The 21,835-nt window shown below is 34.7% G+C and overlaps 1 protein-coding gene across 49 annotated transcripts in view; it reads left to right on the top strand.

Moving 5' to 3' along the window:
- The window catches only part of RIMS1 (regulating synaptic membrane exocytosis 1), a 474,848-nt gene that overhangs the window by 307,298 nt on the left and 145,715 nt on the right, over positions 1–21,835 (top strand). For 31 of the 49 annotated variants that reach the window (XM_036871544.1, XM_036871559.1, XM_036871558.1 and 28 more), the window contains 8 exons: positions 2,690–2,813; positions 6,124–6,170; positions 12,269–12,381; positions 14,243–14,373; positions 14,947–15,118; positions 15,241–15,394; positions 16,538–16,609; positions 21,061–21,214. In XM_036871544.1, coding sequence (XP_036727439.1) covers positions 2,690–2,813; positions 6,124–6,170; positions 12,269–12,381; positions 14,243–14,373; positions 14,947–15,118; positions 15,241–15,394; positions 16,538–16,609; positions 21,061–21,214 — 967 coding nt within the window. Of the gene's footprint in view, positions 1–2,689; positions 2,814–6,123; positions 6,171–12,268; positions 12,382–14,242; positions 14,374–14,946; positions 15,119–15,240; positions 15,395–16,537; positions 16,610–21,057; positions 21,215–21,835 lie in introns of all 49 variants that reach the window. The other 18 variants (XM_036871585.1, XM_036871583.1, XM_036871593.1 and 15 more) reach the window with 1 other exon arrangement.

Raw genomic sequence — 21,835 nt, 5'->3', positions numbered from 1 at the left:
GGGTTTTTTTCTTTGTGTTTTAATAGACAATTTCTTAAGAAAGTCAGTGAAGGGGTTTTTCTATATTATATATCCCTTGTAGTGATTAATTTCACTTAACACCCTTATGTGCCTAGAGTCTGAGAAACTTTAAAATGTCAGAAGCTCAACTTAAATAACTATAAAACATATAAGTGTACTTTTCACTTGAAGCAATTGATGTAACTGAAAAACATATTTTTAAAAATTAGATAATATATCCTGTTTGATTTACATTATTATTTAGGAACTACTTTCCTTCTGTTTGCATATAAACAGCATTGACCTGTAAAAGTACAGTTGTTTTTTTTTTTATTAGCGTGACCTTTGTTCAGCATTTGCAGTCTGGCTGTAGCTTTTTCTACTGCTGTTCCCTTAAGTCCGCGCCCTGCCCCACTGCTTGACGTAATGATCAAACCACAAACTTGACACTGACACTCTCCTTATTAAGACCCTTCAGTGTCTCTCAGGCACCATCTACTCAGGTCAAAGCTCTGTAGTTTGCCCCCAACTTCCAGCCACCTCCTTACCAGTCGTCTCATCCCCAGCCATGGTGGTCCACCCAGGCAGCTGTTTCCACCTCCAGGACCTGGCGAGTGCCTCTCGTGTCCGTGGTGGCTTTGCTGCTCTTGTGATCTGCCTGTTGAAGTCCTCGCCATCCTTCAAAGCTCACGTAACGTTGCTTTAGTTCTCAAGTGTTTCCTGACATCTCCCCCGAGCAGTAACTAATGACTTCCTCCCTGGCACTCCCTCTGTTCCTCAGATGAATTCCTATCATTGCATGTAACATTTGATTAAAGGTATTCATTTCTGTTATTTCTCCTCCACCAAATTTAAGGACAGGAGAAAGTCTCTTTTATCTTTGTATCCTTATAATCTACATCCCTGCCTGAAAAGAGGACTCAGATATAAATAAATGTTAAGGAGACCACCGTCTAGTTTAGGAGTTCTTGATTTGTAAATAAATAAATACATGCATTAAGTTAATTTGATATTGAAAGTTATGCTTCCAGGTTGCTGGCTATAAACAGAAGAATTTTATAGTGCAGTGCTTTTGCAAAATGTTGATTGCAGCACATTACTGGGTAGCAAAGTTGATGTAATGGGTTGCATCCATTATTTAGAAAAAAAAAAAAGAACATAATAGAATAGAAAATATCAGGGTAAGTATTGTTTTAGAAAATATTTTTTCGTACACACACATACATGTATACATTCACGTGCTGTAAACTTTATTTCTCTTCTTGGTCAATAAATTTAAAAGACTCCAAATATATTTTAAATTTGTATTGTTATTTTTTAATATAGTGAAGTGTATTTGTTGCCTTTTTGAAAAACTGCTAGGTAACATCTTAGATCAAACGATCAGAAGTGATTTAACTACTAGTACTAACCATACTCTTTTCTCATACCAAAGCAGCATTACATGCTTTTCAAATATTTGCTTTTTTACTTCTGAGTAAGCAAACACTTGAGTAGGGGGGGGATTACTTTAAATAATCCTAGCAAAACAAAACTTTTCTACTTTTTTTTAAAGGCATAGCTAAAAACTAAACAATTCCATATTTATGGTTAGCTTTAAAATGTACAATGATGATATTGATCCATTAGTTCGCCACATATTTCCTTTGCTACTAAAGTGTTATAGGCACTGAGAACAACAAAATAAGCAGAAACATAAAAAAAAAAACTAAGACACTCCAAAGTATCACTGAGGCTGGGATATTTCAGCTGAGCCTCCATTGTCAATTGAAGGATACTGGGCGGAGGCATTTGAGACCTAAAACTGCTCTAAATATTTATGAAAATAAATAATTTTTCCCAAATAGTCTTTGGTGAAAACTCTAGTTAACATAACAGGTTGTTTGCCCGTGTATTTTCACATCGTAGTACTCTCCTTGATGACTCTTCAGTTATCTAACAACCTAATAAGCACTATAGTTTTATTACTTTAAACATATTTTCTAATTTTACTTTAATGCTCACAATATGTATTATGTATAGAACGTGTGTGTTATGAACATCTGGAAGTGGGTTAACTGTCATGCAACAGTTTTACATCTGCTTGCTTTGTAACTTGCCATATAGCTCCTCGCGTTACCCTCTGGGTATGAATTCAAATCCTTTCATGCATTTTTATTCTGTTGTGCATCTGGAGAAGGCAATGGAGCATGACTTATAGTTGGAAAATTCATGCTAACAAATGTTAATTGCTATTTCTACTGAAAGTAAAGCAGGATTTATGCAGCGTTTAATAATCTTTCATGTATAGAGCCGCCTACATTTATTATATGGAGGGCATGCTGCTAATTATTATTTTTAATGTTTCCAAATGAGCTGTGCTAATTCCATCCCATAGCATGAGATGATTTTTATATGATTTCTGGTATTTCTCAAAAGATAAAGGTAGTTTGTATTGTGCTGTTTCCAGTGACCAGTAATATTCTATTGGGGAAAGAAAAAGAAAAAAAAAAAAAGAAGAAGAAAAAAGTGTCTAGAAGAACCATTTAGCTACCATTATATGGCAATCAATTTGCTTTCGAGAGCAGAGCCTAGACAATTAAATTATTTGTATATGTTTTGCATTTCTTTGTTAAAAAAAAACAAGAAAAGATAAGAAAAATAAACAGAATATATAAGGTAAAAAAATACCCTTTTTTTTAAATTCAAGGGGATGAAGTTCTAGAATGGAATGGTAAACCCCTGCCGGGAGCTACAAATGAAGAAGTTTACAACATTATTTTAGAATCAAAATCAGAACCTCAAGTTGAAATTATTGTTTCAAGGCCTATTGGGTAAGGCTAAAAAAACTTACTTCTTAAGTTTAGTAAATTACATGTATTAGCAGGGTTTTTAAAAGAAGTTTATACATTCATACAGTACATGTTAACATGGATAGTTTTTTCTTCAAATATGGGCATACGTTTTAGATTTTTTAAATCTCTGAATTTTTAAACTTGAATACTGAATTTTCCTCACTACATTTTAGAAGCTCCACAATTTAACAATTTTAGTATCAGAAAGTATTGATATGTATTTTTCAGAAGTGGACTATAAAGTAAAAATATTTTATTTTAATGGTACAACTATTTATTTTTATTAATTCTAAATTATTATAGTATTTCCTTAAAGGGGGTCACTAACAAACTCATCTTCTTGTGATATTTAAAATAGTAATCATTTCATACGTCTACATGAACCTTTTATTATTCTACTAAGAATGGAATATTTTTTCTATATCTTTACCCATGGGTAGTTCCAAATTTTATTTAAAATCAAGCAAGTTTGAAATATTTAAACATTTTAATTGGCCGTAAGAATTGGTATGATATTTTTGAAACGCCAGTATTCAGCATAATTTAATTATCTACAGCCAATGGGATATTTTCTCTATCTGCATATAGAGTTCCCATATTGGTAGATTTTCTCAACAAATCCACAGAGTCCAGAATATTCATTTTGCCTGTCTGTAATTTTTTGGAAGGCATTTTGAACTGTCTCATTATAGTTGGCTTAATGTTTGAGTATATTTTTGGAAATTATTCCCTTTTTTGTATTCTCTAAAATATTATAGAGCCATTAATTCAAGACTTTTTATGCTGGAAGAGTAGTAACCTTAAATTTTTGTTGTTCTCATGAATATATGTCAATGCAAAACATACCAGAAAATATAATTATTCCTAATTCTCAAAGAACTGAAACTGTATGATCATATATTCCAAAGAAAAATATATATACAAAACTCTAAAATAAAGGCAAACTTATAACCAATTTTAAGTGGTGATTATTAAGAGTAAATATTGAAGGCATTTGCAGAAGTATTGTACATTTCCATGCAGATTTATTAAAAATAGTGACACTATATAATTTATGCTAGTTTTACATGACGTGTTTTAGTGCTGAGGTAAATATGAGGCTGGAAAAGAGGTAAGTAAATTGGAAAATGAATCAAAAGTATAAAAAACAAAATTTAAAATCAAGCATTGTGCACATTGCCAAATACTTTCAAATATATAGTGGTTTTAAAAGTAATCAGCTAAAACACCATTGATTCATGATGACTTAAAAATAAAAAAAACTAACAGACAATTAAAGTAGACTGGAATAACATTTTCATTATATTTACTATTGTGCGAAATTAATTTTGAAAGTATTATTTGCATAGCCACACCTAAACTGTCATGGATTGTGGAATTCAAAGGAATATGGGAATACAAAGCTTATATTTAAATAAAAATCAAATCTGGCATCAACTTTCCAGTTAATAGGGAAATGAGTAGAATCTTGGAAGAATAATTCCAGCTATATTTAATAATTATGTTTAATGTAGTTGTGTAATTAATTTAAAGCAGAAAGCAGATGTTCATTCATAGTTTGGTGGGATAGAGATTCCAAGAAGCATTCCAATTGTAACTTACATGCACATTGACCATCATGGTCCAACAGACATCAGCCGTATTGAGGTACTGCCCACTTTTGCCAACCTACCTTTATGCTTATAATTGTTATTAAAACTATTTTACCACCTTGTTTGTGAGCAGAACAATATAAGAAGGTTTGTGTAAATGTCAAGTGGACATTTATGCATTAAAATATTACTGAAGCAATTAACATTAAATATTTTTTAATTCAAAATCACTTAAAAAAATTTTTTTACAACTTCTCCACAATTCTTCTTTCACAGACACATAAAATTCAAAGTTTGTATCTGGTTTTGGAGTTCCAAATTTAATTTTCATAACTGACTTTGAGGCTGATTTTCAAAGAAGTTGTACTATCTAAAAAAATATCGTTTCTAGATTTTTAAGAATTGAATTTTATTTGCCTCGATGAATTCAGGAGAAGGTAGCAGAAGATAAATAGTTGGTTTCTTGTGTCTTAGGTATTGAAAATTAGTCTAATTATTACATAAAATATATATTTCATATGAATTATTAGTTGTACATAAATATATAATAAAACGTATTTATAAAATACACAACACAGGATGAATTGTCATTTATAAGGAGTATAAATTGTAGGTCGTTAGGAGAATTACTTTGCACACAAAAGTGAAAATGAAGAGTCAGGAAAATCATCAAACAGAAAATGAGTTTTGTTTCAATGCTCCCCAAAGTGCAAAGAAAATCAAACTGAAGTTAGTTCACAAGGTAAGTGGTTAGAAATTCTTAAATAATATTCTGATAATTTTATTGGGACTAGCTAACTCCAGTCTGCTTTAATTTGTCTGTTAATATTTGCATATTGTTAATCTCCTTAAATTGATACTAAAATATCTTGGAAAACAGAGGTTAAATAGTTTAACACAGTATAATTTCCAAACTAAGCTGGTCCAGGGTTCTAAGCCCACAGTGGATAATGGGTGAAGCTGAGGTCATATTAAATATTTATTCAGAACAATTTGTGAGTGTGTCAGGAGTGGGTGTTCTCACAAGTCACTTTCTAATCATCTAGTAAAAGGCCATATATTTAGCTAACTTCAGCATAGAAATATGAATCTCTGTATAGGGTTATATATGTGTATATCAATTATATATTCACATATATAAAATATTTTGGCTTTTCTGTTGCAAGCTTGAACCATTTTTAATTTCCAAAGCAATCCATCCTTTTCATTTTTTAACTTTGCCCATGATATTCACCGTATTATTTTATTATCAAGAGATGTTTCCATCCCTTTCATTCAGTAAACTCTTTCAGATGTGTTTGTAAAGCATATTACTGATTTGTAAAATATGTGTCATTTTGATTTTCTAGAACTGAAATAAAATATTGCCTTTGACATTTTTTATTTCCAAAACCTGCTGTTTTGGTAGTAAAAATATTGTGGTGATTTTAGCCACAATATTATTCTGATTGTTGTCATGTTAAAGTGTTTTGCTATTAAATATATAAAAACTTATTTTTCCTGCAGTTTTTTTTTTGTGTGTGTGGTGTTTGACATTCATGCACATTAGAAATTGCCTTTATGGTAACTCCCGTCCATTTCCACACCTGTAAAGACCCAAAAGGGTTTTCCACACCACTGAGATAAAGTGTGGCTGTGATTGTCTCAGACAGGGTGGCTTAGCTAATGGGATTTTCACCATACCCTGTTTCTTTTAGTGACATTCCACGGATTCCGGAGAGCTCCCATCCTCCCCTGGAGTCCAGTGAGTATAAGATTTACTGTCTCCTTTAGTCATTTGATGTAAATGAGTTGGCAATCATGGCAGTCATGGGAAACCCAAAGGAGTTCTGCTTTAAGATTTTTCTCTTTCTACTCTTGTGTGTGTGTGTGTGTGTGTGTGTGTGTGTGTGTGTGTGTGTGTATGTCTATCAAAAGTTCAAAAGTCTTTATTGGCAATAACCTGCATCATAGCAGTCAGGATGCACAGAGCAAAATTAATATACCAGTAACAGTTCTATTTGCTGTACATGAAAATGCATTGTGATACTGGATTATTCAGGTTGATTGGAAATTGGCTCAGTGTCACGAGCAGTGAAGGAAACGGGCACATAAATAATTTTAATACAGCGTAACGGTGTCAGATATGATCATGGAAGTGAGTGGGTGGAGGAGAGGGGAATTTCAGTGGAAATGAAGGGCCAGGGGACTGTGGCTAGAGGGTTGAGGTATCTACATGGGCATTAAAGGGACTCCAGATGAAAGAAGATGACGATGTGTGTGATGACGTTTCCAAGGACAATGTGGAAGTGACTCGAATGTTTACTTTGCATTGGATGGGCGTTACATTATTTATACTTGGGCTTGCTTACCAAGTGTTATTATGTAACCCATCTTATAGGAATAGCAAATACAAGGTGATTTAAGGGGAAAACAAGTGATGGTTATAAGAAGGTAGAAAATATATAGATGGGATAAACAAGGAAGTGGAGATTAGGTTAGTAAATCAAATGCATAGCATCGTATTCTGCATACCTGCTAGACATGAGCCCACATTTGGTTTTGAGTTTTCTAATATAAAGAGGGAAATGGAACCAATTGCATAATTTATAGTGTTGATGTTATTTAAAAAAAAAAAAACTGGTATAAGATTAGAAACATACTGACTATTAGAAGCAACAGTGGCATTGTACTGAGACCCAAGAAGAAAATTATCCTGAGAATACTTCATAAAAAAGACATAGTAACAAAGAATTTTATAGCACTGTTTCATATAGTTAAAAGTCTTCAGAAGGTACAGCATGACGCTGATTTAATTTAAACATAATTTGCGTGTATGGAAAAGAATGTGGATGACGTACTCTTGGGAAATGGTCCATAAATAGTGTTTTCTCAATAAAGCTAAGTTTTGAATAGCTGTAGGTTCAAGGTTATACTTGCTGGAGTAATAGCATTCTACAGACATCCATATTGCTGGTTGTGGACACTTTATCAGTGACCCGGGAAGAGAGGACTTTCATTTAAAAAGGGGGAGAAGGGAATAGGAACATACATATCGATAATTACCTTGAATGTAAATGGATTAAATGCTCCCACCAAAAGACACAGGCTGGCTGAATGGATACAAAAACAAGACCCATATATATGCTGTCTACAAGAGACCCACTTCAGACCTAGAGACACATACAGACTGAAAGTGAGGGGATGGAAAAAGATATTCCATGCAAATGGAAATCAAAAGAAAGCTGGAGTAGCAATTCTCATATCAGACAAAATAGACTTTAAAATAAAGAATATTACAAGAGACAAAGAAGGACACTATATAATGATCAAGGGATCGATCCAAGAGGAAGGTATAACAATTGTAAATATTTATGCACCCAACATAGGAGCACCTCAATACATAAGGCAAGTACTAACAGCCATAAAAGGGGAAATCGACAGCAACACAATCATAGTAGGGGACTTTAACACCCCACTTTCACCAATGGACAGATCATCCAAAATGAAAATAAGTAAGGAAACACAAGCTTTAAATGATACATTAAACAAGATGGACTTAATTGATATTTATAGGACATTCCACCCAAAAACAACAGAATACACATTTTTCTCAAGTGCTCATGGAACATTCTCCAGGATAGATCATATCTTGGGTCACAAATCAAGCCTTGGTAAATTTAAGAAAATTGAAATCGTATCAAGTATCTTTTCCGACCACAACGCTATGAGACTCGATATCAATTACAGGAAAAGATCTGTAAAAAATACAAACACATGGAGGCTACACAATACATTACTTAATAATGAAGTGATTACTGAAGAAATCAAAGGGGAAATCAAAAAATACCTAGAAATAAATGACAATGGAGATACGACGACCCAAAACCTATGGGACGCAGCAAAAGCAGTGCTAAGAGGGAAGTTTATAGCAATACAAGCCTACCTCAAGAAACAGGAAACATCTCGAATAAACAACCTAACCTTGCACCTAAAGCAATTAGAGAAAGAAGAACAAAAAAACCCCAAAGCCAGCAGAAGGAAAGAAATTATAAAGATCAGGTCAGAAATAAATGAAAAAGAAATGAAGGAAACAATAGCAAAAATCAATGAAACTAAAAGCTGGTTCTTTGAGAAGATAAACAAAATTGATAAACCATTAGCCAGACTCATCAAGAGAAAAAGGGAGAAGACTCAGATCAATAGAATTAGAAATGAAAAAGGAGAAATAACCACTGACACTGCAGAAATACAAAAGATCATGAGAGATTACTACAAGCAACTCTATGCCAATAAAATGGACAACCTGGAAGAAATGGACAGATTCTTAGAAATGCACAAACTGCCGAGACTGAACCAGGAAGAAATAGAAAATATGAACAGACCAATCACAAGCACTGAAATTGAAACTGTGATTAAAAACCTTCCAACAAACAAAAGCCCAGGACCAGATGGCTTCACAGGTGAATTCTATCAAACATTTAGAGAAGAGCTAACACCTATCCTTCTCAAACTCTTCCAAAATATTGCAGAGGGAGGAACACTCCCAAACTCATTCTACGAGGCCACCATCACCCTGATACCAAAACCAGACAAAGATGTCACAAAGAAAGAAAACTACAGGCCAATATCACTGATGAACATAGATGCAAAAATCCTCAACAAAATACTCGCAAACAGAATCCAACAGCACATTAAAAGGATCATACACCATGACCAAGTGGGGTTTATCCCAGGAATGCAAGGATTCTTCAATATACGCAAATCAATCAATGTGATACACCATATTAACAAATTGAAGGAGAAAAACCATATGATTATCTCAATAGATGCAGAGAAAGCTTTCGACAAAATTCAACAGCCATTTATGATAAAAGCCCTGCAGAAAGTAGGCATAGAGGGAACTTTCCTCAACATAATAAAGGCCATATATGACAAACCCACAGCTAACATTGTCCTCAATGGTGAAAAACTGAAACCATTTCCACTAAGATCAGGAACAAGACAAGGTTGCCCACTCTCACCACTGTTATTCAACATAATTTTGGAAGTGTTAGCCACAGCAATCAGAGAAGACAAAGAAATAAAAGGAATCCAAATCGGAAAAGAAGAAGTAAAGCTGTCACTATTTGCAGATGACATGATACTATACATAGAGAATCCTAAAGATGCTACCAGAAAACTCCTAGAGCTAATCAATGAATTTGGTAAAGTAGCAGGATACAAAATTAATGCACAGAAATCGCTTGCATTTCTATACACTAATGACGAAAAATCTGAAAGTGAAATTAAGAAAACACTCCCGTTTACCATTGCAACAAAAAGAATAAGATATCTAGGAATAAACCTACCTAAGGAGACAAAAGACCTGTATGCAGAAAATTATAAGACACTGATGAAAGAAATTAAAGACGATACAAATAGATGGAGAGATATACCATGTTCCTGGATTGGAAGAATCAACATTGTGAAAATGACTTTACTACCCAAAGCAATCTACAGATTCAATGCAATCCCTATCAAACTACCACTGGCATTTTTCACAGAACTAGAACAAAAAATTTCACAATTTGTATGGAAACACAAAAGACCCCGAATAGCCAAAGCAATCTTGAGAACGAAAAATGGAGCTGGGGGAATCAGGCTCCCTGACTTCAGACTATACTACAAAGCTTCAGTAATCAAGACAGTTTGGTACTGGCACAAAAACAGAAATATAGATCAATGGAACAGGATAGAAAGCCCAGAGATAAACACACACACATATGGTCACCTTATCTTTGATAAAGGAGGCAAGCATATACAGTGGAGAAAAGACAGCCTCTTCAATAAGTGGTGCTGGGAAAATTGGACAGCTACATGTAAAAGTATGAAATTAGAACACTCCCTGACACCATGCACAAAAATAAACTCCAAATGGATTAAAGACCTAAGTGTAAGGCCAGACACTATCAAACCCTTAGAGGAAAACATAGGCAGAACACTCTATGACATACATCACAGCAAGATTCTTTTTGACCCAGCTCCCAGAGAAATGGAAATAAGAACACAAATAAACAAATGGGACCTAATGAAACTTCAAAGCTTTTGCACAGCAAAGGAAACCATAAACAAGACCAAAAGACAACCATCAGAATGGGAGAAAATATTTGCAAATGAAGCAACTGACAAAGGATTAATCTCCAAGATTTACAAGCAGCTCATGCAGCTCAATAACAAAAAAACGAACAACCCAATCCAAAAATGGGCAGAAGACCTAAATAGACATTTCTCCAAAGAAGATATACAGATGGCCTACAGACACATGAAAGAATGCTCAACATCATTAATCATTAGAGAAATGCAAATCAAAACTACAATGAGATATCATCTCACACCGGTCAGAATGGCCATCATCAAAAAAGCTAGAAACAATAAATGCTGGAGAGGGTGTGGAGGAAAGGGAACACTCTTGCACTGTTGGTGGGAATGTAAATTGATACAGCCACTATGGAGAACAGTATGGAGGTTCCTTAAAAAACTACAAATAGAACTACCATACGACCCAGCAATCCCACTACTGGGTATATACCCTGAGAAAACCATAGGTCAAAAAGTGTCATGTACCACAATGTTCATTGCAGCTCTATTTACAATAGCCAGGACCTGGAAGCAACCTAAATGTCCATCGACAGATGAATGGATAAAGAAGATGTGGCACATATATACAATGGAATATTACTCAGCCATAAAAAGAAATGAAATGGAGGTATTTGTAATGAGGTGGATGGAGTTAGAGTCTGTCATACAGAGTGAAGTAAGTCAGAAAGAGAAAAACAAATACAGTATGCTAACACATATATACGGAATCTAAGGAAAAAAAAAAAAGGCCATGAAGAACCTAGTGGCAAGACGGGAATAAAGACACAGACCTACTAGAGAATGGACTTGAGGATATGGGGAGGGGGTGGGGTGAGATGGGACAGGGTAAGAGAGTGTCATGGACATATATACACTACCAAATGTAAAATAGATAGCTAGTGGGAAGCAGCCACATAGCACAGGGAGATCAGCTCGGTGCTTTGTGACCACCTAGAGGGGTGGGATGGGGAGGGTGGGAGGGAGGGAGATGCAAGAGGGAAGAGAAAGGGGAACATATTGTATATGTATAACTGATTCACTTTGGTATAAAGCAGAAGCTAACACACTATTGTAAGGCAATTATACTTCAATAAAGATGTTAAAAAAAAAAAAAATAAAAAGGGGGAGAAGAGCCTCACTGAGGGCCTGAGTGGGGAGCCAGCCTACCTCCTCCATGCATGAATCACTAGACAGCATACTCAGACAGGAGATTGGTCTGTAAGATCAAAATCAAAAGAGATGTAAATCGTATTTTAAAACAGTGATGAATTCTATCTAGGCTTAGACGCAGCTCATAAATTATATGATATGTGCATTCATTTTAATTTCAGTGAGGACAGTTCATCATAGATGATCCTAAGATAATTAACACAACGGGTACCATCTTTCTTATCACTGATAGCATGAAACCTTTAACTGTATGCAAGGCTGTACAAGAGCATACACAGGCCAATACCCTCTAGAAACGCAGAAAGTCAATACTTACAGAGTGGAGCAAATAAATACAGTATTTGTTTGTATCACTTTAAATACCTTTAAAATAGACAATTAACCAAAGAAAGCACGATGATAACTTTCTTGGACTATGCCACTGAAAGTAGGTCCGACTCTTATGGATGCCATTGAATTATGGTTTTATACCAGTAACAGATGCATTTAACATTTCATGAAAAATATGTATTCTCCACACATAGGTTACAAATATGTTACTAAAAAGTACTTGATTTTTTTTTCTCATTCTAGGTTCTAGTTCCTTTGAATCTCAGAAGATGGAAAGGCCTTCCATTTCTGTAATTTCTCCAACAAGCCCTGGAGCTCTCAAAGATGCGCCACAAGTCTTACCAGGACAACTTTCTGTATGTGTCTTTGGTACATGTTGGAGACCATTAGTATAAGCTCCGTGTTCTGAGTCTGTCTTTAAAATGTGTGGCTTTCTTTGAAGGCTGTGATATAGTCAGAGTCATTTAACAGCATAATCTACTTCATCAATTTTCATTAATTTATTAGATTGGTCCTTTACTTATATATCTGGAAATATTTATTGAATGCCTACAGTGTGCCAGATGTTCTGAACAGTAAATGATAAATGATAACATAAGATAATAAAGTATCAATTATTTTTTGTGTGCTGTATAAAAGTTTCTAAGGTAAGTAGTTGGTTAGATGTAATAAACCTAGAGAGTCATGTTCTGTTTACTTAACAACCTCATGAGCCTGGATCTTGAGAAACTTAAGATATTTTTTTAACTTCTTAAGACATTTGATGAAACTCTTGATTGCTGATATTAGTGTGAAAAAGCTACAGTTTTCTTCACTGTTGTTTTATATGTGATCTGGGAAAAGCTGGAGTAAAGAAAACTTGGCTAATTATTAGGAAAAGCTACATTTCTTCAGATTATGGTAGAATACAGGACATTTGTATTAATAACTAAAAGAAAATCTTGCTTCACATTGTTCTGTAAGTAGTTGATCATTTGCTACTTTGGTAATGTGTGAATTTCTATAGTCTGTTTTTGCTGCTCTTCTCTTAGTTTTAATTAAACAAACAAGGTAACTGTAAGTTTGCTGTGATTTTTGAAACCCTTCCTGGTTTTAGCTTCTATTTTTAGTAGGTTAAAGATCTTTGTCTAGTCCCTGTGCTATTTTATCTGCCCTGCCGTCTTTTTTATTTCAGTTTGTGTGGGAATCTCTCATACACTCCACCTATTTCAGGTTTATGAAAAACACACCTCTGGTATTAATTAGGAACAGAGGTATGGATTGGTACAGATCCGGGTTTGAATTCTTAATCTACCTCTTACTACTCCCATGTTAAATTAGCTTATTTTGTTCTAATGACGCAAATGTATTCTGATCTATACCTATTAAACAACCCATGATCATAGTTCTTATTTAACCATAAGCCCAAAACTAAGTTCTAAATTTAAGAAAAAAAAAAATTAAAGTTAACATTGTCCCCTGCCAGCACAAATACTGCACTGACTGCATGAAGAGTTTGCCAGTAATATTTCAGTGTGCCATTTTCCTGGTTTTTGTTATTCAGGTATCTTGTATCTTAGGAGAAATACCATTTGGCCTTCGCTTGGTTTAAAGGCATCATTTATGCATTGTACCTTCCTTTGTTCCTTCCCCTTCTCTCATGAAAATTTATCTGTAATAGCTTAATTATAAAAATTAAATAAGAAAAAAATACCGGAAAACAGCAGTACCTGGTGTACAGAGGCATACAGTAAATGCGTTTCCTGATGTCTTCCAAGTTACTTGCATATATTTTTCCCAACATCAAACATTTTATTTCAACTACGGTTGGCACTGCAGAATGCATTTAGTCATGCTATAATCATTATTAAGATATGTATAATCACCAAACACTTGCATTTAGCATTTAAAAACAAGGATAATTATTTCAATATCCCCCCCTTCCCTTAGTCTTTTCTAAAAATTTTATCATTAGTTTTATTCCATCGCATGATATAAGAGACTATAAATCAACACTGCAGGCCTGCCTCTTGTAAGTCACACTTAAAATGCATGAAAAGTCAAGTTCTAAAGAGGTTATGCTTTCAAGTTGGTACTCTTTGCAGAAATAATATCTATAATTCAATTGTATTTTGCAATTTGAAATTTCCTTCTTCAAAAATAATTTTAGTATTTTTTGTGAAATTATAATACCTCATGATTTTTACAAATGCTAATTTCTTTCTCCATTGCTCTTAGGTGAAGCTGTGGTATGACAAAGTGGGCCACCAGCTGATTGTAAATGTTCTGCAAGCAACAGATCTACCCCCAAGAGTAGATGGGCGTCCCAGGAATCCCTATGTAAAAATGTATTTTCTTCCAGATAGAAGGTATGGAATAATTTTAGAAAAAGTATGCAAAAATCTTTGCTAATTAGAAAAAAGTAGAATTTCCTCTCTTGGGATACAGTTTCATACATGTTTTAAAGCTTTATCGAGGTAGAATTGACATACCCAAAATTCCACATACTTTATATATATATATTTTGATGAATTTGCACATATGCATACACCTGTGATATAGCTTTAAAATGTAATAGATACTTCTCTATGAGGGAATAAACTATATTAGCCCTAAAAAAATTCCCTCAAGCCTTGTGTTTCTTTAAAATAATCTGCCAGTTTTAAAATTGTCCATTCCCTTGTTTCCACATCTGTTAGTCTTTGACAGCTACATCATTTAGAATGTACCTTTGTGTATGCGTTTCTATAATCGTAACTACTGCCTACATTGTAGTTAAAAGTAGAATCTTATTAAACTCGAGAGTCTTTTCAGACTTGTATATTAAAAGTTATGAATTAAAGAGAGTAAACATCCCAAGACCAGCACTGCATGTAACTACAGTAGGTGGCAGCATATACTTGCATTTGCTTTTTCATTGACAAAACATACTTATTTTTCAGTGATAAGAGTAAAAGGAGAACCAAAACAGTAAAGAAAGTACTAGAACCAAAATGGAACCAGACTTTTGTGTATTCACATGTGCATCGTAGAGATTTCAGAGAACGGATGTTGGAAATAACCGTGTGGGACCAGCCCAGGGTGCAAGAAGAGGAGAGTGAATTCCTTGGAGAGGTGAGGGGTGTCGTGAAGATCCGGGTCAGATGCCTCGAGGCTTCCATGATGTGCATTATTATGGCTGCTTTTATAATATCTGGGGAACGGCGCTTGATCTAACCTGAGAGCTGCCCTTTCAGATCCTCATAGAGTTGGAGACGGCGCTTCTAGATGATGAGCCGCATTGGTATAAACTTCAGACTCACGATGAATCCTCACTACCTCTGCCTCAGCCATCACCCTTCATGCCACGGCGACACGTCCATGGGGAGAACGCCAACAAAAAGCTGCAAAGTAGGTTAAGGCTCTTTTCAGTTACCAGAAGTAATTGTGTCGTTATGATCGAATCCGAGATGAACATTCAAGGTGCTTTTTCAAATGTTCATTAGAGATCGAAATATTGAAAAATCAGTCATCTATATAAAGAGACTTGGCAAAACCATTTTCTGCATTTTCCCAATGAAAGTAATATATACAATATAGTGGAGTAATTCCACAGCTGAAAGCTTAAAAACTCTCAAATATAATTCTTTGCCCAGTCCTGATGGAGTTGTTCATTGGTTGACTGATGGGGTAATTTTTGTCATTATTGGTGGTTTGCTACATAGAACATCTTAATAACCGTATAATTCCTGGATATTTTTAGTATTATTATCTGTAAGAAACAATTTTTCAAAAGCATTGTAAAGTTGGTTTGCTGTTGTTCATCTGGTGATTGGGGAAAACATTTTTTTCTGTACTTACTCATTAATTTTTGAATTAATGACAAAATCTCTTACTGAACAGATGAAACTTAGAAGCCTCATTTTGGTAATCTGGAACCAAATTGTTTTCCTCATATAATTAAATACTTCATGTTAGTGCTTCTCTGATCAATCATTTCCTCAAAATTAATGTTTCATGCAGTATGATGGCTAATTTTGAGGGCTAAACATAAATATTTTATAAAAGGCCCTGATGCCCTTTCAATAATAATATGAACTCAGTAGAGTTCCAGCCAGGAAAGTTCTCTTTGAACCTTTCCACTCAGCCCCATCCTCCCTGAACTGCAGAGAAGGGCGCATATTTGGGTAGAAAACAGTATACACTTTGCTATAGACCTTAATTAAAAATAATTTGAAGAGTCAAAATACTGTTCCATGAAATCCCCTTCCTTCTATGTGTCTTCAGTGATTATAAGAATGCTGAGAATATGTTATCCTTGGATAACAAATATTTTTTTTAAGCATCAGCTCTGCATTAACTTTGTAGTATATATATGTATAACTGAATCACTTTGCTGTACACCTGAGACATCGTACATCAACTCTACTTCACCAAAAGTGAAAGTATTTAGTAATAATGTAATCAGCTTTAAAAAAAAAAATGTGACCATGTCCTCCACGTTTCCTGACCCGAGCGGACACAGAGGTATCTGTTTCCCTTCCTGTCGTGCAGGGTCCCAGCGAATCAGTGACAGTGACATATCAGACTATGAGGTTGATGATGCCATTGGAGTGGTTCCTCCAGGTGCGTGGGGGAGCGTGGCCGGCTTCACTGTGCTTCCGTGCTTGCATTCCTGCCAGCTTCCAGACTTCCTTGGGTCCCATATTGGAGATTTAGAGCACGGAGAAGTCTGGATTATACTATTCCATGGTGACTTGTCTTCCAAATTATTAAGAAAGTTTGAGATGGACTAGTAAACTACTCATTAACATCCCCACTGAAATTAGTCAGGGTCCCCCTTAGAAGCTAACGAAGTTAAAATCATCATTTCACAATGCTCCGAGCAGAAGTGAAAATATGACTCTTGAAAGGATAGAGTTAATTTTTTAATAAAGCTTCCATTCTCCTGTGTTTTACGCTGTATGTCTATGACTTCACTTCCTCCGTTTCTGAAAATAATGTAGCCTTCCATGGAATATACTGAGACAGGTGCATGGCAGGGTTTTAAGTTGCATGTGGCATGGCTTAGCTTTTAACGCTTTTGTGAAATGCTCAGCACTGATTATACCTAGAATGTGTCTGTATGTTTTAAAATAAGGAAATGCTTTAGAAAGATTCAATATTCGTTTGAAGTCAATGTCTTTTTGTCATTGTATAAATTAGTAAAATCTTTGTGACACTGTGCAGTTCAAATCTATGTTTCTCATCTGAGTCTAGTCAGAAAGTGAGTCAAACCAGGTAGTGAAGACGTATTTTCTTGGCACTAATCCTGTTCCCTTTATTTACTAATGAAGAGTAGGGAGATATTCAAATAAGAAGACATTAAAGAGAAAATCTTGGGGTATATAAATATGAGTTCTTAAAGACATTTCTTTGGGACAATATTGACAGATGTTCCCTTAATTTACATAATTTCTCAGGTGGGGATGCACTTAATTTGAGGGCAATGATTTTGGTAAAGTCAATAGACATTACGAAGACTAGTGACTGAGGTCGCAATTTAGAGAGATACATACGACTTCATTAAAACTGGGAGAAAATTATGGACAGTTCCCTAAAATTAGGCTTCATTTGCTCCGTGAAACTCAGAGAAAATATCGTCTTTGATCACTGTATGAAAGTAGCAGATACCTTAAAAACAATAAATCTGGTTCTGTGCATATCTGTGTACTTAGATATTACTCCTTGATATCAGACCATCAGGGAGAGTTTGAAATAATAGTGGGTAATTGTGGATAACAGTTCACGTTTGGCTTTCTGAGTTTGTTGATTTATAAAAGGATCAGAATAATTAGGCACACTCTACCCAGAAACTTTCACACAGAATTTAGTAGAATATTGTCTTTATGGAATTGAAAGGGGGAAGGTAGTTGTCCATGGTACCCATTGTCATATTTAAATAGAATTCAGATGATTCCTTATAGGAAAGGGGTCTTGTCAACAAACCTTTCTAACAAGAATCTTGGCTGTTAATTCGCCTTCATGTTGTCACTTCTAACTCATCTGAATAGAATTTACTTCTGTGGGTGGTTCTCACAGGCTATTCACCTAAAATTTCACATTTTTATGATGAGGCCGGATAGCGAATGAATGAATGAATGAATGAACAGCTAATTCAACAAATACTTACAAAAACGATGAGTTTCTTCTTTTCTCCCTGAGAGACCACATGGATAACAGCCAAAATGGGAAGTATAGGACTGACTGCAATGGTGTTAGTGTTTGGAACAACCAAAGAACACTGAATTCTAGATATATCTCTATTCCATCCTGATATAAACATATGATTATATATGTTTATATCAGGGATTATCCTTTCACCATAGAGAAGCAGTGTCTGAATTGCCATTTTAAATGATATCCATTTTTATTTAGCATTTCTAATGTAACGAGGCAAACTTTTAATAGAATATAACTAATAAATTATGTAAGCCAATCAGTAGTATTTTATGTTCCAGAGATTTCTTCATAAATTAATAAAGGAGATAATGGAATTTACTTATATTTTAGGGGGTGCTCTTCAGTGATTCAAGATGTATATATGGTAACTTCTAAAGATATACATGTGTGGCAAATACAATATAGCAAGACACACAGCAATAAACAGTACATTTTAAATAAAGAGGAAAGATAGTAAAATAAGGGCAAGAAGCTAAAATAAAGTGAGGGGATAAGTTAATAAACAAGTGTGTTGATACATTACCAGATATTCTAAGAGGCTGATTACAGATTTCCTAGTGTCCAGTATAGAGAGAACTTTGTTCACGAGTGGATGCCGGGTAGTTCTACGTGTGTTTAACGCACTCAATGAAGCTTCTGGTTACGTTTGCTGAAGAAGCTGGAAAGTGTCATTTAGATGTTCTACCGCAGCTGGGCCTTGAACTTCCTAATACCTGGCTTCTCTAGGACCACAGGGTTCTATGTTCTCGTTTGATGTAGTACCACCTTTAAGCAGTTGAGACCTCCAGAGCTACATCTTACTACCTTTATAGTTATCATAGCCTTATTGTTACTTAAAATAAGTAATTTCAGCTGCTTAAGAAGAATAAAAATAACCACCCACGGAATGCCCTCATCTGAGGCCAGGCATCTGGCAACCTCAACTTTCAGACCATTACTGCAAGGTCAGAAAATGAAAAAAAACAATAACACAAACAACCCCATAACTTTGAACTAACTGAAACATTGAAATGAGCATAAAATAGCAGTTCCTTCTTACCTTTTTCTGAAGGCAGAGTGCATGTTGTCAACAATAAACTAAACATAATATAAAAAAATAAATTATTATAAAAAGCAGGGAAAGGCCTATGAACGCATATTAGGATAGGATAAAAAAGACATTAATCTCTATGTAAATACAAAGAATCCAAGAAAAAAATTAATTATACCCTTTTACAGAAGCTGCCTAAAGTCTCTAAAAGTTACTTCAGAATAATTAATTATTCCAAATCTAAAAGTTCCATTTATATACCTTGAATATTCATTGAAATCTTGAAATGGTGCTCCCAATTCAATACTGACCTTCCATAATTATAATATAATTGATACCAAATGTTTTCAAATGATACCAAATGGTAGTTTAAAATGTTTTAAGTAATTCAGACGTCGGATTAATTATCTTTAAAACAGCCACCATTATTTTTTAATATTGAACTATGAAATAAATTCACTACATGTAAATTTAGTTGGTATCGTTCTAGACTTAATATTACAATTTGTATGTCTGAACAACAAGGAAACTTTCTACATGAAATTCAAAATAGTACCTGAATTGCTCTTATTTTTGTCATAAAATGAAATTATAAATTATACCACTTACGTTTATATTATTTGGTCCTTTACTGATGTTTTTAGAGAGTGACAAAATGGCTGAGCTTCTTTGGTGTCAATATTGTCAAATTGGCCTTTATGTAATGTTTAAAGACCTTCTGTATATTCTAAGCTTAGTCAAAAGATTATACAATCACAACAAATAAACTGCTGGGGAATTTAGTCTGCCTTTAATAATAATGTTACATGGCATATTTTAAAAATAATGTGGGAGTTGTCAAGTAAATAAATGAGCAACAGTTCAAGCTACCTTGTTAGACTTAATGTTTTCATGGTTGTGTACATTTCATGTAGTTGTAAATATCATTATTTTTCCTTTGGCCACGGAATTTTTTATTTTCCTTCCAATAATAGCAACAATGACCCTGTGAAAACATTTAATTAAACTGTTACTATGGTTTGCTATTTTATCTTAACTAAATCAGAGATCATAGAAACCTTTTGGTGTCAAGGGAGAATGACTTTTAGAATTTAATTTTAATTTTAAGTAACTGTATTAACTTAATTATGTTAGGTTACTAACACATTTGTGTAATAGTTTCAGATGTCGGGGGTAGATTTGATAATTGTTTCTTTCGGAGGGTTGATTTGTTCTGCATTATTGCCATAGTCAGCTCCACCCATACCCTATTTTCATTTGAAAATTGCAGTATTATCTGTGGTCCTCAAAATTCACACTCAGTATTTGTTATAGTGAAGACCTGCTGCTCTTCTTTGTCGATTAAAATTGGTATGGTAGCATCTTTATTTTCTTATTAGCGAAGCCATCTGAAATCCAACTAACATAATTTATCCTTTGGCAGAAAAATTCCAATAACATTCAAAGAGACACTAAATTTCTAAGCATTGACTTGTATATGAGTAACACACTGTCAAGTGCTTGATTTGTGTTGCTAAAAAAATCACTCACTCATTCCGTAAACTAGTATCCCAACTCATCCTGATGTCTGAGGCATCAGCTGTCATATTCGTCATCAGTATCTCCATGGTAACCTTTGAGCCAAACTGTACCCGGTCCTCATGCATGTGTATGTTACACTCTGTACATATACTTAGTAGTTTTGACGATAAGGCTGGTAATACTGATTGCATGGCATTTATCTTCATAGGTCAATGGCCGCTTTCCATATCATTTGATGACTCCACATTAGCACTGACACTATAGAAGAATACTGACTCGTTCTTGTGTATACTCTTGCCAGTAGGTTATAGGTCTAGTGCTAGAGAAAGCAAACCTTCAACATTAACTGTGCCAGAGCAGCAGAGAGCAACGCATCACCGCTCACGGTCGGTGTCTCCTCATCGTGGCGACGATCAGGGGAGGCTGCGTTCCCGTTTACCAAATGTGCCATTACAGAGGTAGGCTTCAAGAAGAGCTTAGCATCCTTGACGGTACTCTTTATTATAATACAGTGCAAACTGCCAGAAGACTCTAACAGAAATGAAATAATGGTTTGGTCAATCAAGTTATTTTTTTCAGAATCCTTTGTAGGCAAAATGCCTTTTTATTCATTACCCAACCTATGCAACATTCTGTCCTCTAATCTCAGGTAATCTCCCAGGGAGTGGAAGAAGTCAATGTTGCAAGCACAGTTTTTGAATAAGTGTCTTGTATTCTGTTTGCTAGTTAATTTTCTCCTGTTGGGAGACATTGTATAGTAATAAATTAGACCTGTACAGAGAAGTGGCACAGATGATAAGGTTAAGAGGCAGAATGCATTTTTAAGAAATTTGGGATTGTCTCTTTGAAGCACTTTAAATGTTTGGAAAAGCATATAAAACGGAAGTTATATCGTGCTGTATTTCATCTCACCCTGAAATACACTTCTGAAATTTTCACTAAGTATGCAGATGAAAATCGTGGTCCTTTTTTGATGGAAGTAAACAAAGGAGGTTGGAGAAATACAGCACAGGCAAAGCAATGGTAGAGAATAAATACCTTTAAAACAGGTATTTGGTGACGAGGCCAGCACTTTTCAA

The sequence above is a fragment of the Balaenoptera musculus genome, chromosome 12, assembly GCF_009873245.2.
Source record: "Balaenoptera musculus isolate JJ_BM4_2016_0621 chromosome 12, mBalMus1.pri.v3, whole genome shotgun sequence".
Classification (NCBI taxonomy): Eukaryota; Metazoa; Chordata; class Mammalia; order Artiodactyla; family Balaenopteridae; genus Balaenoptera; species Balaenoptera musculus.
Note: the sequence above shows the minus strand (reverse complement) of the source record. Positions and strands in the feature narration are given on the sequence as shown.